This window comes from Boleophthalmus pectinirostris, unplaced genomic scaffold (genome assembly GCF_026225935.1).
Source record: "Boleophthalmus pectinirostris isolate CB_2022bp ecotype Guang Dong unplaced genomic scaffold, ASM2622593v1 HiC_scaffold_2310, whole genome shotgun sequence".
In the NCBI taxonomy this organism is placed as follows: Eukaryota; Metazoa; Chordata; class Actinopteri; order Gobiiformes; family Gobiidae; genus Boleophthalmus; species Boleophthalmus pectinirostris.
The window spans coordinates 1-14,574 of NW_026571208.1; the positions used below are offsets into that span (position 1 = coordinate 1).

Here is a 14,574-nt window from a genome sequence, read left to right on the forward strand (position 1 = left end):
CGATGATTCCTCTAGTTTTATTATGAACTTACTTGCCAACAGCTAAAACCAGCACAGCGATCCTCGGATTTTCTCGTTTATAGATGTTGTCCATGACCACGGGGTCAAAGGTCCCCTCCCAGACCAGCGGTGCGTTCCAGTTTGTCACTGAGTTTACATCAGTGCGTCTGCAGGGGGCGACAGAGTGACAGGTTATTACTGTGAGAATCACTACATATCTGTACTAGAGCCCTAGAGTAGCAGAACCTGAGCTCAGACTGGTCAGAGTCTCAGTTGGAGTTTGCTCTGTAACTGTCAGATCACAGAGGTCTTGATCTGGTTTATGGTTCATATTTCTGTAGTTTCTAAACCGATCCACATGAAACAAAAAACTGGCACAAAGTTCAGCATCTTCTCTGTCAGGAGAAATAAACTAAAGACAAATGTTTTTTGACAATTGCTTCAGAAAGTGGAGTCATTATTCAACCGTCAAGACGTGAGTGTTTGAGCTAAAAGGACTTTAAGACATAAGATTCATATGACAAGTTTTGTGGAGCCGATCCCAAACAAAGAACGAGAAGGAGAAACATTTGTTTGGAGCTTTCTTTAGAAACAGTAAATCTCCCATAAAGTTCTATAGGGCCTGCTCCATCTGAAATGATGATGACATTATCTAATTTTAGAATGTGAAAATTAACTATACAAAATATATCCTTGTCGTGTCCGTGGAGCAAACATACCCGATCAGTGTGCTCGGCTGGGCATATTTCAACCTGAAAAGAATGGAAACATAAGACAAAACATTATTTTCCTTCAATCAGACCTATTCTGCCCTATTGACTTTTTAGAGCTTTTAACTTTTAACCGTGTTGTAGTAGTTATCTTCTCACTGACTGACTGCTCTATTTCACACATGTCTGAGAACTCTTCAATTGCTTATTCATTTAGTCCTGTTTGTACCACCACTGTTACACATGTCCACAGTGTCACCTTTGTGTCTCAGTCACAGGTGTCAGTGCAGTTTAACAGGAGGACACCTGCAACATCACAGCAGCCTCCAGGAGGAGCCAGGTGAACACAACAGAAAAGTCTGGTTTAAGTCTCACTCCACTCTGGAGTTTCGTTTGGTATGAAATGGGTAATTTGTATTTGAACACAATCTGATCATAAAGATATGACTTCTCTGAACTACAACAGGTGAGTTGATTTGTGCTGTTAAACAACAACATTACAGTCACAAAAGAGCCAGCATTAGGCCACAGTTTTTCAGTTAGTCTGTCTCGCTCGCTGTGAAGTGTATCTGATATTATCATTCAATTACAGAAGGCTACATTACCCAGGACTCATCAGAAGCTCTTCTACTTTGCAGCGGTTGTAAAGTTCTGGTGTTTTGGAGTCCACCGCAGAGCAGAGCACCTGCTCCCTCAGCAACCTTAGGAAACAAGGAAATGGTTATGCGTCCTCAAAAACACAGGAAAATATTACAACTTTAGGCGAGTAAAGAAATTCTTGCAGGAATAAAGACCTGTGCTGTCAGTCAGTTGGTCGACTAAAAGGGGTGTGGCAAAAGCTCTGGAAACTCTTCTGTATCTGTGTATCTGACCCAAACTGCACTCACCAGACTACATCTGCAGGGGGCGCTCATGCAAAAACTATTTATGCACAAAAGAAGAACTAGAAAACTATGTATTTATATAAAGACAGATGCAACTTGTGAGTTTAATCTGCCTTTTTACAGAGGAATACCAAAAAATACCAAATCTCCAGCTCACTCACTTCTCAAATATTAGTGCAGGAGATTAGTGAAAAAAACGTTCACTTGGTATAAAAGCATGAAATTTGGCACAGATACTCTCTAAGGGCCGCTATTTAGGAAAAAGGCATTGGCCACTCAAAAATTCAATATGGCGGCCATTTTTTCAAGACTTTTCTATTTGTGGCCACACTGGCTTGTCCAAACCTGATGTCATCAGATCTCAGAAGCTCAGCAGCTCCGGGCCTGGTTAGGACTTGAATGGGAGACACTGGGAAAATCAGGTGCCACAGGGGGGCACCAGCTGTAAAAAACTGTTTATGTTGTGTCCTTAGGCAAGACACTTCACCCACATTGCCTAGTATGAAAGGTACGTGTGAGTGATGGTGGTGGTCAAGGGGCCGATGGCGCCGATTGGCATGGCAGCCACACTTCTGTCATTCTGCCCCAGAGCAGCTGTGGCTAGAATAGCAGGTTATTATCACCACCGCATCTGGAGTGAATAATGCTCTGTAAAGTGTCTGTGTGACAAATGTCTGTGAAAAGAATGAAATAAATAAAAAACTTATACTGAAAAAATGGTCTGAGAGGGGTTGCTCCAATTGCAAAAACAAATTTGACAACAATAACATGACTTTTTAACGTTTCTCTGTCCAGCATGTTTAAATCTTACAAAGGTCACTTGATTGTGGCCGATGTGAGACCTGCATGTTTTAATCAGACTGAAAAACATGACTTTATTATAATCTGTGGTGAGGCTCCTCCCTCTGGAATTCTCCTCCCCAAAACATTTGGAGGGAAAATTCAAATGTAACAGGACACAGGACAGTTCCAGGAGCAGAGGAAACACAGTGTGGAGCAGGAGGATTATGAGAACTGATCTGGAGGTGAGACTTTTCAAAGATGTTATGTGCTTCTCTGCACTAGAATGTCCTCATTGTTAAAACATGTTTGTGGTGTTTTACTTGAAATTAGAGTTAATGTAAGGACTGTTTCCATGAGACAAATTGTATTTGACTGTCCATCTACAAGAGTGTGACAGTTGTACTCAGATTTGAATGTGTTTGTTCCAGAGTCGTCTACAAACAAAGAGTGATATCCAGAGCTCTGCTGCAGCTGTGGGGAAGTTCATGAATGTTACAGCTGATGTTTCAGAAAAAAGGAAGATGTTTGAGAACCAACAAACCACAGAGCACAGATGAACAAAGTAAGTAACTCAACTAAAATGATTTTAAACACATTTTTCAAAATGAACTTCCTATTGAAACAGTTATGGTATTTCTACAGAGTGATGTGGCACTAGAGGACTTTATACCAGATGCCCTACCTGTTACTGCATTTAGAGGAAGAAAAAAAAAAAAAAAGGAAAAATGCTGATGGCATCTCAACCATCAAATGTTTGTCATCTTGATTTTTTGAGGGACAAGCACCATTCTCCAAAAAAAACATTCTCAACAGAGTATTTTCACAAAATGCTATGCCTACATCACAGTTTGAACGCTCGACATAATGAACATTTGACAGAAATAGTGACCATCTTGAAAAATGAAAATGACTGCCATTTTGAATTTTTGAATGGCCAACGCCTTTTTCCCAAAACATGACCCTTAGAGAATGTCTGTGCCAAATGTCATGCTTTTATACCAAAGTGAACGATTCTCTTGAAATATGCAATTAATCTGCTGCACTATAAATACTTATGACTAAGACTCCACTTACCGATTAATGGGAGCTGCAAGAAACACAAATGTTCAAATCATTTCAGATTAACAAGTACAAGTAACAAGTACTGTTACACTGTACACTATATTACTAAAGTAAGAGTACTGTTACACTGTACAATAGTACTAGTACTTAAATAAAAATGTTCCTCAAGTAAGAGTAAGTGTGTGCTGCTAGAAAAGTTCTCTATAAAGTACAATTTCTTTAAAAGTCAAGTCAATCTAGCACACACCTCTGCTCTTCTGTAAAGCAGATTTTCTGTATTCTTCAAATGACTTAAATATGATGTGAGTTGTGACAGGTGCTAGTGTGGACTTTGTGATCTTGGACTCACCAGTTGGACCAGTCTCTTCCAGTGTAAATGTAAATGAACCTATAAAAAGCACATGGGAATCACAGTCAGCCAATGAAACAAACCCAGACGTCTCTGCTAGAGATGTAACAATAACAAAATATCATCATATCGTATCTTCATCGTATCTGGTCTTGGGGGGGATCTGAGCACCAGGGCTGGCAGACAATTTCTGTACTTCTGAACTTTTCTTCCAAAAGTTAAGCAGTTATGCTCCTCAGTGTGTGTTTTCTGTTTCATTTTGAATACAGGAAGTTCCCCACTGTGTAAACTCCACATATCTTTACTAGAATCATTTGGATAATGATGGAAGTTGCCAATCTCTACTGAACTAAAGGTAAAAGAAGCTGTTCACTTGAAAACTACCACTACATGACATCACAAGGTGGAACAGAGCATTTGGAGCTTTGGAGATGTAGACAGACTAATAATAAAGTGTTGCTCAAACATGTGTGAATGAAACAAAACACAACTCCAGGTGTGTTTTTGAGGAGGTAAATGTGACATACATATAGGCTCTTTAACACTGACTCTAGTGTTTGAGTCCAGAGTGTTTTGCTTGTTAAAATGTGGACACTCATAAAAAGGCGGCGGATCTTTCCAGGTTAATCATACATCGTATCAGTGAGGTGTACGTCACAGGCTGTCTGTAATATATTCTCTATATGAACTTGTAACATTAAAGTGCAGATGACTGAATGATGAAATTCAACAGAAAAGGCGTCACTCTTACTCCACTCTAGTGTTTGTGTTGGTGATGAAATGGTTCATTCCCTCAGTATTTCCTCTAGAAGGTCTTCTGCCACATTTTCTGCCATTTTTGGGGCAAAAAGCCTGTGGTATCTATGTCCAGAGCTAGCCCCATGCACGGTCTCCATGGATACGGTTGTAGGTTGTAGGTTGTAGGTTGTAGGTTGTAGGTTGGAGGTTGTAGGTTGGAGGTTGGAGGTTGTAGGTTGGAGGTTGGAGGTTGGAGGTTGGAGGTTGGAGGTTGGAGGTTGTAGGTTGTAGGTTGTAGGTTGTTGGAGGTTGTAGGTTGTAGGTTGGAGGTTGGAGGTTGGAGGTTGTTGGAGGTTGGAGGTTGGAGGTTGTAGGTTGGAGGTTGTAGGTTGGAGGTTGGAGGTTGGAGGTTGGAGGTTGGAGGTTGGAGGTTGGAGGTTGTAGGTTGTAGGTTGTAGGTTGGAGGTTGCAGGTTGGAGGTTGGAGGTTGGAGGTTGGAGGTTGGAGGTTGGAGGTTGGAGGTTGTAGGTTGGAGGTTGTAGGTTGGAGGTTGCAGGTTGTTGGAGGTTGGAGGTTGGAGGTTGGAGGTTGGAGGTTGGAGGTTGGAGGCTGGTGCACAGTGAAACAGTTCCCTTGAGAATGCCCTGCTCCTTCTGCTTGGATGCTTGTGCATTATAGACCAGTCCAGTGTTTTTAGGTGAATATTCACTTTTGTAAACGCAGTTAAGTATGAATTAGATTAGATTAGATTCAAATGTATTGCTATTACAAATATATAAATACAAGGTAACGAAATGTTGTTTAGCACTGAATTCTACCATGACTTAAAGCTCATGAAACTTGGTTTAGGATAGGTAATATATAACATAATATACATAATATATAGGCTCTAGTGTTTAAGTTGAGAGTTATTTGCTTGTTAAGTGTCATAAAAAGGCAGTGGTCTGTTTTACAAGAAAGTCCGGGTTAATCATACATCATCCCAATGAGATGTCACACTGTTTTAAACGTTTTTCCCATCACTGATGCTTTGACGATAGTTTCTTTGGAAATATAAATGTTTATATTAAAGCTACAGTATGTACCTTTCTGGAGGTAGGATATTTCCTGCCTGATTTTATGGAACCAGAATGTTCAAACCATACTTCAGAGCCCTCTCCATGGAGAGGTCAGTTTTAGAGAGAAAGAGATACTTTATTAATCCTGAGGATAATTCAAGTTTTGCTGCATTAAACTGTTGCACTTCTGCTGCAGTAAACATTTCCAGTGAGTGTCTCAGTGTCCTTTGTGTCTCAAAGGTCAAATGTCTCAGTGCAGTTTAACAGGAGCAGTGGTCAGGGAGGGTCAGCAGATCCTGTGAAAAAAGCCAAAAGTGTCCCTCCTCTATGTCCTGCAGCGTCACAGCAGAGTCCAGGGGGAGCCTGGTGTACAGATCAGGAAAGGCCTCGTTCTGACACCGCTCTGATTTATCGGTGGTAATCGTTTTAATATGAATATGATAAGAGTAATATGGAGAAGCCATAATAAAATACATAAAATTTATATTTATATAAAATGTATATTGTGGAAAGATTTCTTTCAATCTGTCTTTTGTAAAACCCAAGACCAGAGCATCATCAGCAGGTGTAAAGGCTCAGCAGACACGAGCGTCAGGAAAAGCCTCTGTGGTCTGACCTGTCCTCAAGTCTGTGAAACTAAAGTCACTCTGCTTTGATATGTAAGTGGTATTTGTGTATAAATCCTCAGAGGTCAGACGCTCTGGGGGACATGGAGAGAGGAGACTCAGGAGAGGCTGTTGGTCTGTGGCAGGACTGGGCCCCGTGCACATCTGCTGCAACAAGCTGCATTTCTTGCATGAAATGCCACCAAACGTTCCTCAGGACGCTGAAATGTCCCAGTTTACACCAAACACGACCAAACTGTCCTGGTTACAGACATCACAGCTAATGAAATGTTACACATTACAGTTTAATGCAGCTTCCAGCAACAATTAATGTTCGTGTTTACAGGCAACACCTTGGTATGTTTACAGTATTTACCGGTAAGTATAACGTCACCGTGACGTGGATGGATTTGCTAAGTATAACCCATTATAACTCACGTATAACCCATTGTCTGAAATGCAGCTGAGATGAAGGTTAAGACTGACTGATGCTCGCTGTGGCTGTAGCCGTGAATGTTTTAATCTAAACATACAGAGAACCTGATATTTGCTAATGATCCCTGGGATAAAATTACGTTGGATGTTGCCAACTGGCTCCACTATGTTTTCTAACATATAGGTGAAATTTCCCGTTCAGAGGAGGTGTTTCTACACAATATTATACAGCAGCGTTCGGTTCCCGAATTCAAGACATTTTTACAATAGATTTTAATGAACCCACTTGTTGGTCGCTGTTGTAGCTTCTTGTGCTATTACTCTGTTTTTACTCTGATACAAACTTGAGCTGCACAGTCTTGATCTTGATCGATGTTTCTTCTGCTCGATGAATAATGTCTATGAAGTGATGACGGATTTTTGACAGTAAAGTTCCGTCTGTGAATTCGTATTCGTACTGATGAAAGCGTAATCGTAAATTTTCATTTCGTGATTGTAATTCATGACGTCTTAATTTTTCAATTCGTATTCTGATGGATAAAATACACACAATATATTTGATGTACGACTGGACTCATTTGAGAGTTTACAAATATTTATTTTATGCGCAACTACAGCCAAATATGCACGGATTTCTATTTTACGCGCACGAATATTTTTGACAGCTTTCTTACTCCATACACTACAGCCCTGGTGCTATCTGATGTGTGGCTCGTTCTTGCTTCTTTCAGTGATGTTGTTCAGGGGTGTTTTTTGACAAGAGGCTGTTGTTTAATGTTTACAAGCAGTGGCAGGCCTTATTGTTTAAAAAAAATAATAATAATTTCAACCTTTTATTATTGTCTTGTGTGCGTATCGTCTACCACACAGCCTCAACAACTATTGCAGCTAATAATAATGTTAACAATAATGATAATAATAACAACAACAACACATAAGCCTAATACTCTTAAAGAAAAATGTGTTTGATAGCATTTCTAATTTGTATGACTCCACCCCATTAAAATATTTCCCTCCAGTTGATGTGCTCTGGTGCCAACTCTGATTGCAAACTTGATACGGTTGTGGAAAACCATCCTTGAAGCCAATTGCACAAGTGTCAATCAAATGTGGCACATACCAAGAGTGTGACAAGTCCTAAGAAGCCACCTCAATGGCAAGAACAAGGCGCAGGCAATCAACAGCTACACCCTGCCAGTGATCAGATACCCTGCAGGAATCATGCACTGGCCAAAGGAGGATATACAGACCACAGGTGTTAAGACACGAAAGCTCCTGACGACGCATGGAGGATTCCATCCCAAATCCAGCACCCTGAGACTGTACACAAGCCGGAAGGAAGGAGGCCGAGGACTAGTGAGTGTGAGAACCACTGTCCAGGATGAAACATCCAAGCTCCTTGAGAACATCAAGGACAAGGCCCTGACAGATGAGGAGCTCAGAGAATGTCTCAGACAGTGGGGTCCAGAGGAAGAGGTGCAGGGGCTCAAGGAGGAGCTGGAGAGAACCTGGAAAGTGAAGGCATCAGTGGTGCCTGTGGTGATCGGACACTCGGGGCTGTCACCCCCAAACTGGAAGAGTGGCTACAACAGATACCAGGAAAAACAACGGACATCTCAGTCCAGAAAAGTGCAGTACTGGGAACAGCAAAGATACTGCGCAGAACTCTCAAGCTCCCAGACCTCTGGAAGAGGACCCGAGCTGAATGAGGGTGAGAGACCTACCACCGTGGAAGGTGAGAAATTTATAAATTATATATATATATATATATATATATATATATATATATATATATATATATATATACACACACACACACACATACATACACACACACACACACACACACATATATATATATATATATATATATATATATATATATATATATATATATATATATATATACACACATTACATTACATATACATACAGTTCAACATGAAACATATTAAACAATCAACATTCATTCATTCTAATTTCTATAAATACAAGATTTCAGATTCATCATTATCTTCTAAAATAATGTCATCAGTATCCTCTAAAATGTACATTTACCAAATTCACCAGTATAATTATAAAGTAAAATACAAATCATCAACAACAAGTCAAGATAAATGTCATGAGCAAACACAACACATTTACATCTACACAACACATTTACATCTACACAACACATTTACATCTACACAACACATTTACATCTACACAACACATTTACATCTACACAACACATTTACATCTACACAACACATTTACATCTACACAACACATTTACATCTACACAACACATTTACATCTACACAACACAGTTACATCTACACAACACATTTACATCTACACAATACATGTCCAGTGCAATCAGTCAGGATGTTGAAACAGTTGATGTTTAAGCCAATTGCTGACACGCCTGCTGCTCAGAAGCCGTTGTTCTAGCCCATGAGATAAAGTGTGGGATTTAAAACAAGTTTTCAGTTCAGCTGAAGCATGTTCCAGTTTTTTGCTGCTGTGTCTGAGAAATCGTATCACAGGACGTTTAAAGGAAATGGTCAGACCAGAATTTACAGATAAGAGGTTCGAGTCATGTGCTCTGATCTTAACTAACGTTAGGTCAAGCCACAAGAGACCACAAACTAAAAACGAGTTATTGACATGTTCATGTAAAACTTAGAATTGACAAAAAGTTTCAGTTGTGGAAAGTTATAAATTAACTTAAATCTTAGTCATAAAATAAAAACATAAAACGTGTTTTTAAAGACATTTCTCTTAGAGCAGGTGGAGGATGGGGCAAAGAATCAAAGTACAACATTACTACAATAACACAACATTTTTTAGGGTGTAGTTATTAACTAGAATACTACCAGTTTATGACATCACAACATGTCACAGAGCATTTACAGCTTTGGAGATGCAGTCAGACTAACAAAGAGTTATTCAGTCATGTGTGAATGAATCAAAACACAACTCCAGGTCTATAACAGGTAACAACAAGTACAACATGGTACAAAGTACATGGCTTAAAGCTCACAAAAATCCATTTTGTGTAATATAATGTATAGCTTTAAGTTGATATACTATATAGCTTTAAGTTTATATAATATATAGCTTTAAGTTGATATAATAAATACCTTTAAGTTTATATAATATATAGCTTTAAGTTTATTACAGACTCACCCCATCAGACAAAAAGCCGCAGCGAAACCGACAAAAATCTGACTTTTGCTGCACCACATGACTCCTCTCGGGATGTTGTTTCTGCTCTGCGTCTCACACCGTCTGCAGAAGGGGTGGGGCCTGGAGCTGGGATGAACTGTCAGGGGTGGAGCTTCGCAACAGACAGGTGGAGGACAGGTCCAAATTCTACAGTGGAGTTTGCTGTTTAAAGGGCCCATATGACACTATCTTGTGATCTATGTTCTAATGGAGTTTCCTCAGTTGTGTTTTGTTTCATTCACACATGTTTAACACACAAACCCTGCACATTTAGGCTGAGAAACACTTTGTCTGATGTTCATTGAAGAGGACGGGGCAGGTGATATTAAGGCTCTGGTTGTTTGGTCCAGTTTACATGTGGAATAACATCTGTGTGGTCATCTGAAAGAAAACGCACAAATACGTAGATTAAAATATTCTTACTGTTGTAGCACAGTGTTTGTCACAAGGAACAGTGTCTAAGTCACTGATGGCAAAGTAAAAGCTCTTTATATGTGCTTCATCATGAGCTCTTCATCAGGGCTCCAAGCTCAAGAACACAGACTAATAATAAAGTTACTCAAATACATTATGTGTGAATGACACAAAACACAACTCCAGGTCTGTTTTTGAGGAGACAACAACAAAAACAACCGTGACAACGACGACAACAACGATAACAACAACAACAACGCCCTCGACGACAACAACAACGACGACAATGACGATCACAACAATGACAATGGCGACAATGACGACGACGACGATAACAACGATGACAACGACAACAACAATAACGACAACGCCGTCTACGACAACGACTACAATGACGACGACAACGACGACGATAACAACAACGACGACGACGATGATAACAACGACGACGACGATAACAACGACGACAATGACGACAACTAGGACGACGACAGCAACGACAACAACGACAACAACAAAACAGGTTGACAGGAGTCAGACTGTGTGATGTAGGAGCTTTAAGGACACATTGAAAGGTCATTCTAAAATGCTGTGTTAATCTGGGATTTTGAGGGAGGTCATAGGTCACTGATCTCTGCACATGTGTTCGGTCCACACTGTGACTGCTTTATTCACATTCTGCCATCTAGTGGTCTATTGAAGCATTGCTAATGCAGACTGCAATTGTCAACATGTGCGTCCTACACCACACACAATGGACTCGTGTGAACTTCCAGTCAGTGTAGAACGTTGTTGCCTCATCAAAAACATACCTGGAGTTGTGTTTACCTTGTTTACCTTTAGTTCAGTAGATTCTGAGCCAAACTCATCCAAACGATTCTAGTGAAGGTGTATGGAGTTTAAAAACATAGTGGAGCACTTCCTTTATTTGTGTCCATATCAGTTTGTCAAAGCCTGATCCCGTCAGATCTCAGAAGCTCAGAGTCTGGTCAGTACTTGATGGAGACTCTGGGAAACCCAGGAGCCACAGGAGGCGCCAGTCACAAAAACTGTTGTTGTGTCCTTAGGCAAGACACTTCACCTACATTGCCTAGTATGAAAGTGGTGTGTGTGAGTGATGGTGGTCAGAGGGGCTAAGGGCGCTTCCGTCAGTCTGTCCCAGGGCAGCTGTGGCTACACCACCGAGTGTGGAGTGAATGAAGAATGAACTGTAAAAACATCTTTGTGACATACGTCTGTGAAAAACACTATATAAATAAAAACGTTCTTACTGTATCACCACATGACATCACAAGGTGGACCAGAGTGTTTTCTGTTTGAGAGAAGATCTCAGCCTAAATGTGCAGGATTTATGTGTTAAACATGTGTGAATGAAACAACTGTTTGTGATGAGGAAATCACATTAGAACATAGATCAGATTTAGGTCCATTAAACCAAAGAAATTCTTGTTCTTTTCTGTAAAATAAAACAAACAAACAAACAAAAAACAACAACAGCAGCAGTGGAACAAGCACAGAACTTTAACTAGAGCAGAGTGCTATACAGAGCTGTCAGAAGTGTCCAAAATCAGATACCAATCGATACTTAAACTAGTATCAACACTAGATACTCATTTGAACAGGATTCAATACTAAAGAAGTTCCACTGACAGGACAGAGATGAACCTGTTTTGGTTGTTCACATTCAGGAACATCACTTTTTCTATTTGGGTGTGTTACAACCAACAAAAGGATGTAGCTGTGTCTAATAACCTGATATTTACAGATGACATGAGTGTGTGATGTAACTTAAGTCAACATGTTTGCTGAAGGTTCATTGTGTCTTCAGTCTTAAGAAAGTGCTATCTGACTTCAGTAACATATACAGTGATGGGAATAACAGTGTTAAAATAAAACATTACTTTTTTCAGTAATGAGTAACTAATTACTTTTTCTATCATTACCACGTCGTTACCAACATGCCGTGAATGAAGCTGCTCACTGAAGCTGTCATCAGACTTGGCTCACACCACGACTCACACAAACGCAGCATATATATACATATACTATACAAGCTCTGTGTGTACGCCAATGTTATTCATACGAGGAAAACGGTGAATAAAATCAGCTGAAAAACATGCGACAAATCCACTCTTACCTTCAATAAGGACTGAGACAGAGACAGAAATGCTGCGGCTGTCCTCACTCCTCCGTGCTGTTACTATCTTCATAAAGTCACCATAAACTCACGGCGGAGCTCGTATCACAACAGGACTCATATCGCTCTCTCTACTGCTGGACTTATTTCTCCACTAAAGCATTTGCTCTGCTGTGTGACATGTAAACAAACAGCGCCGTGTGATGATGTCATCGGCCGTGGCCCAGTTTGTTCGTTCGTGCAGCTGTGAGTGCCTTTAAAAAAAAAAAGTAATGCAATAGTTACTTTCCCTAGTAACTAGTTACTTTTATAGTGGAGTAACTCTGTTACTAACTCACTTACTTTTTGGGAGAAATACTTACTTTTTCAAAATAATGTGCCCATCACTTCACATCAAACATACTATGATCACATTTTACCTTTGATTGTTTTGAAAATATTGTATTTGCCCCAAATAACACTAGAACATGTTTTATATTTAATTTATTTGTCACAATGAGGGACACGAGGACACTGAACAAACTGCTCTCCAACATGAACACTCCTGCTCCCCCACTGCACCAGAGGGACAGATAATACTCCCTACAACTGTACAACAACTCACCCTTATGGAACAGATAATACTCCCTACAACTGTACAACAAGGCAACGAGTCACCCTTATGAACAGAATAATACATCCCTACAAACATGTACAACAACTCACCTTTCAGTTATGGTTAAACAGAAATGTTTTGAGCCTGGATTTAAACAGCGTCCCCTGTCATATGTTCAACTGTTCCACAAACAACTCACCCTTATGGAACAGATAATACTCCCTACAACTGAACAACAACATGCACGACCCGAGTGTTGACGGCTGGGACTCCGCTTTACGCAGTTCACTTTGTGGAGTTTAGATGACTTGGCACAATGCCAAGAGAACGGTAGAGAAAGCAAACTTGGAGTTAAACTTATATGTAGAATGCTTTTATCTTATCCTGCTGTTGAAGGTGCATCACTGTGTGTAAAGGTCCTGAACAGGTTTGAAGGCTGTACCAAGTGCTGAAGTTTCTTTAGTGCATCACATGTGCATATTAAACATTGAATTTATATATTTGTTTGACTATTGCACATTGAGTTGTTTAACCACTGAAATCTTATGTATGTTTAAAGCTACCACTGTGTGAAACATGTTTGCTTTTGAGGTAATTCTTTGCAGATATAGGTTGTGTCCTTTTAAGGAATTTCATTGTAAAGCAGCAGCAGTGGAGATGGTTCGGCCTGGTGTGAAACTAAACAAACTGGTGATTTACATTGGGCTGCTGTCAACTCCCTCAACCTAAAGGAATGCAGAGATATTCCAAGGAAGATTCAAGGCGTTACCTGTCCAACATATTATTTGCATATTCATATGAATGTCTATAAAACCTGGGTTAAGTTAGTTCAGAGGCAGTCAGATTGCCTGATCTTAAGACCTCTGTAGCCATAGGCAGTTAGGGACAACAATCTGACCCAGAGCTCTGTATTAGAATTGTATTGTATAGGGAATTAATTCTTTTTGTTTTTAATCGATCGATTCCAGTGGTTATTTTTAAGAGAACACGCTGAACGGTTTTTTGAGGATACCTAACAGGTTAGACGGGAGTTACCTGTCACTGCAGATGGAGGCGCGTGGCACCATGCACTTGACTCAAGGTGCATTGATGCGGCCAAGCAGAGAAACTGTTAAAGTATGTTAATCATGTCCTCAGTTGTATGTCACAGGGAGGTGCTACAGGTTACAGGTTACAGAAGGCAGGTGTGTGTCAATTTATATATTTTTGTTCACTTGAGCTTGCCGTAGTTCTCGGAGCCAGTTCTCCAATAAATATGCCAAAAAGCGGCCGATTAAATGTCATTTTTCATCTGCTCTTTTTCACCCAAATGCAACGCTGGCTGTAACAAAAGTACACCGTAACTCAACTTTAAAAATAATGAAAAACTGGACTGTGTGGCAATTTGGACATTTGTGTGAATGGACAGGAGCAGGAGACCTTCATTACCTGTCTCCAAAGACCAGGGTGCAGGAGAACACGCTGTGAAGCCCAGTGTGTTGCGAGAGTCTCAGTCAGACAGAGGCACTGAAAGGATCAATAATTTAGAAATTTGGATATTTTCATGAATAAGGGCTCAAGAATTGGAATTTTTACGGGGTCATGGAGGACA

The 14,574-nt window shown here is 40.1% G+C and overlaps 1 protein-coding gene across 1 annotated transcript; it reads right to left on the reverse strand.

Moving 5' to 3' along the window:
• Nucleotides 1-32: 32 nt before the first annotated feature.
• LOC129410806 (globoside alpha-1,3-N-acetylgalactosaminyltransferase 1-like) lies at nucleotides 33-9,888 on the reverse strand (the record flags this gene model as incomplete). The annotated part of the gene is made up of 5 exons (XM_055159680.1): nucleotides 9,799-9,888; nucleotides 3,789-3,827; nucleotides 1,316-1,411; nucleotides 720-752; nucleotides 33-167 (listed from the first exon to the last, which is right to left on the reverse strand). Coding segments are annotated over exons 1-5 (362 nt in total), but the record flags the coding sequence as incomplete, so codon positions are not given.
• Nucleotides 9,889-14,574: the final 4,686 nt, after the last annotated feature.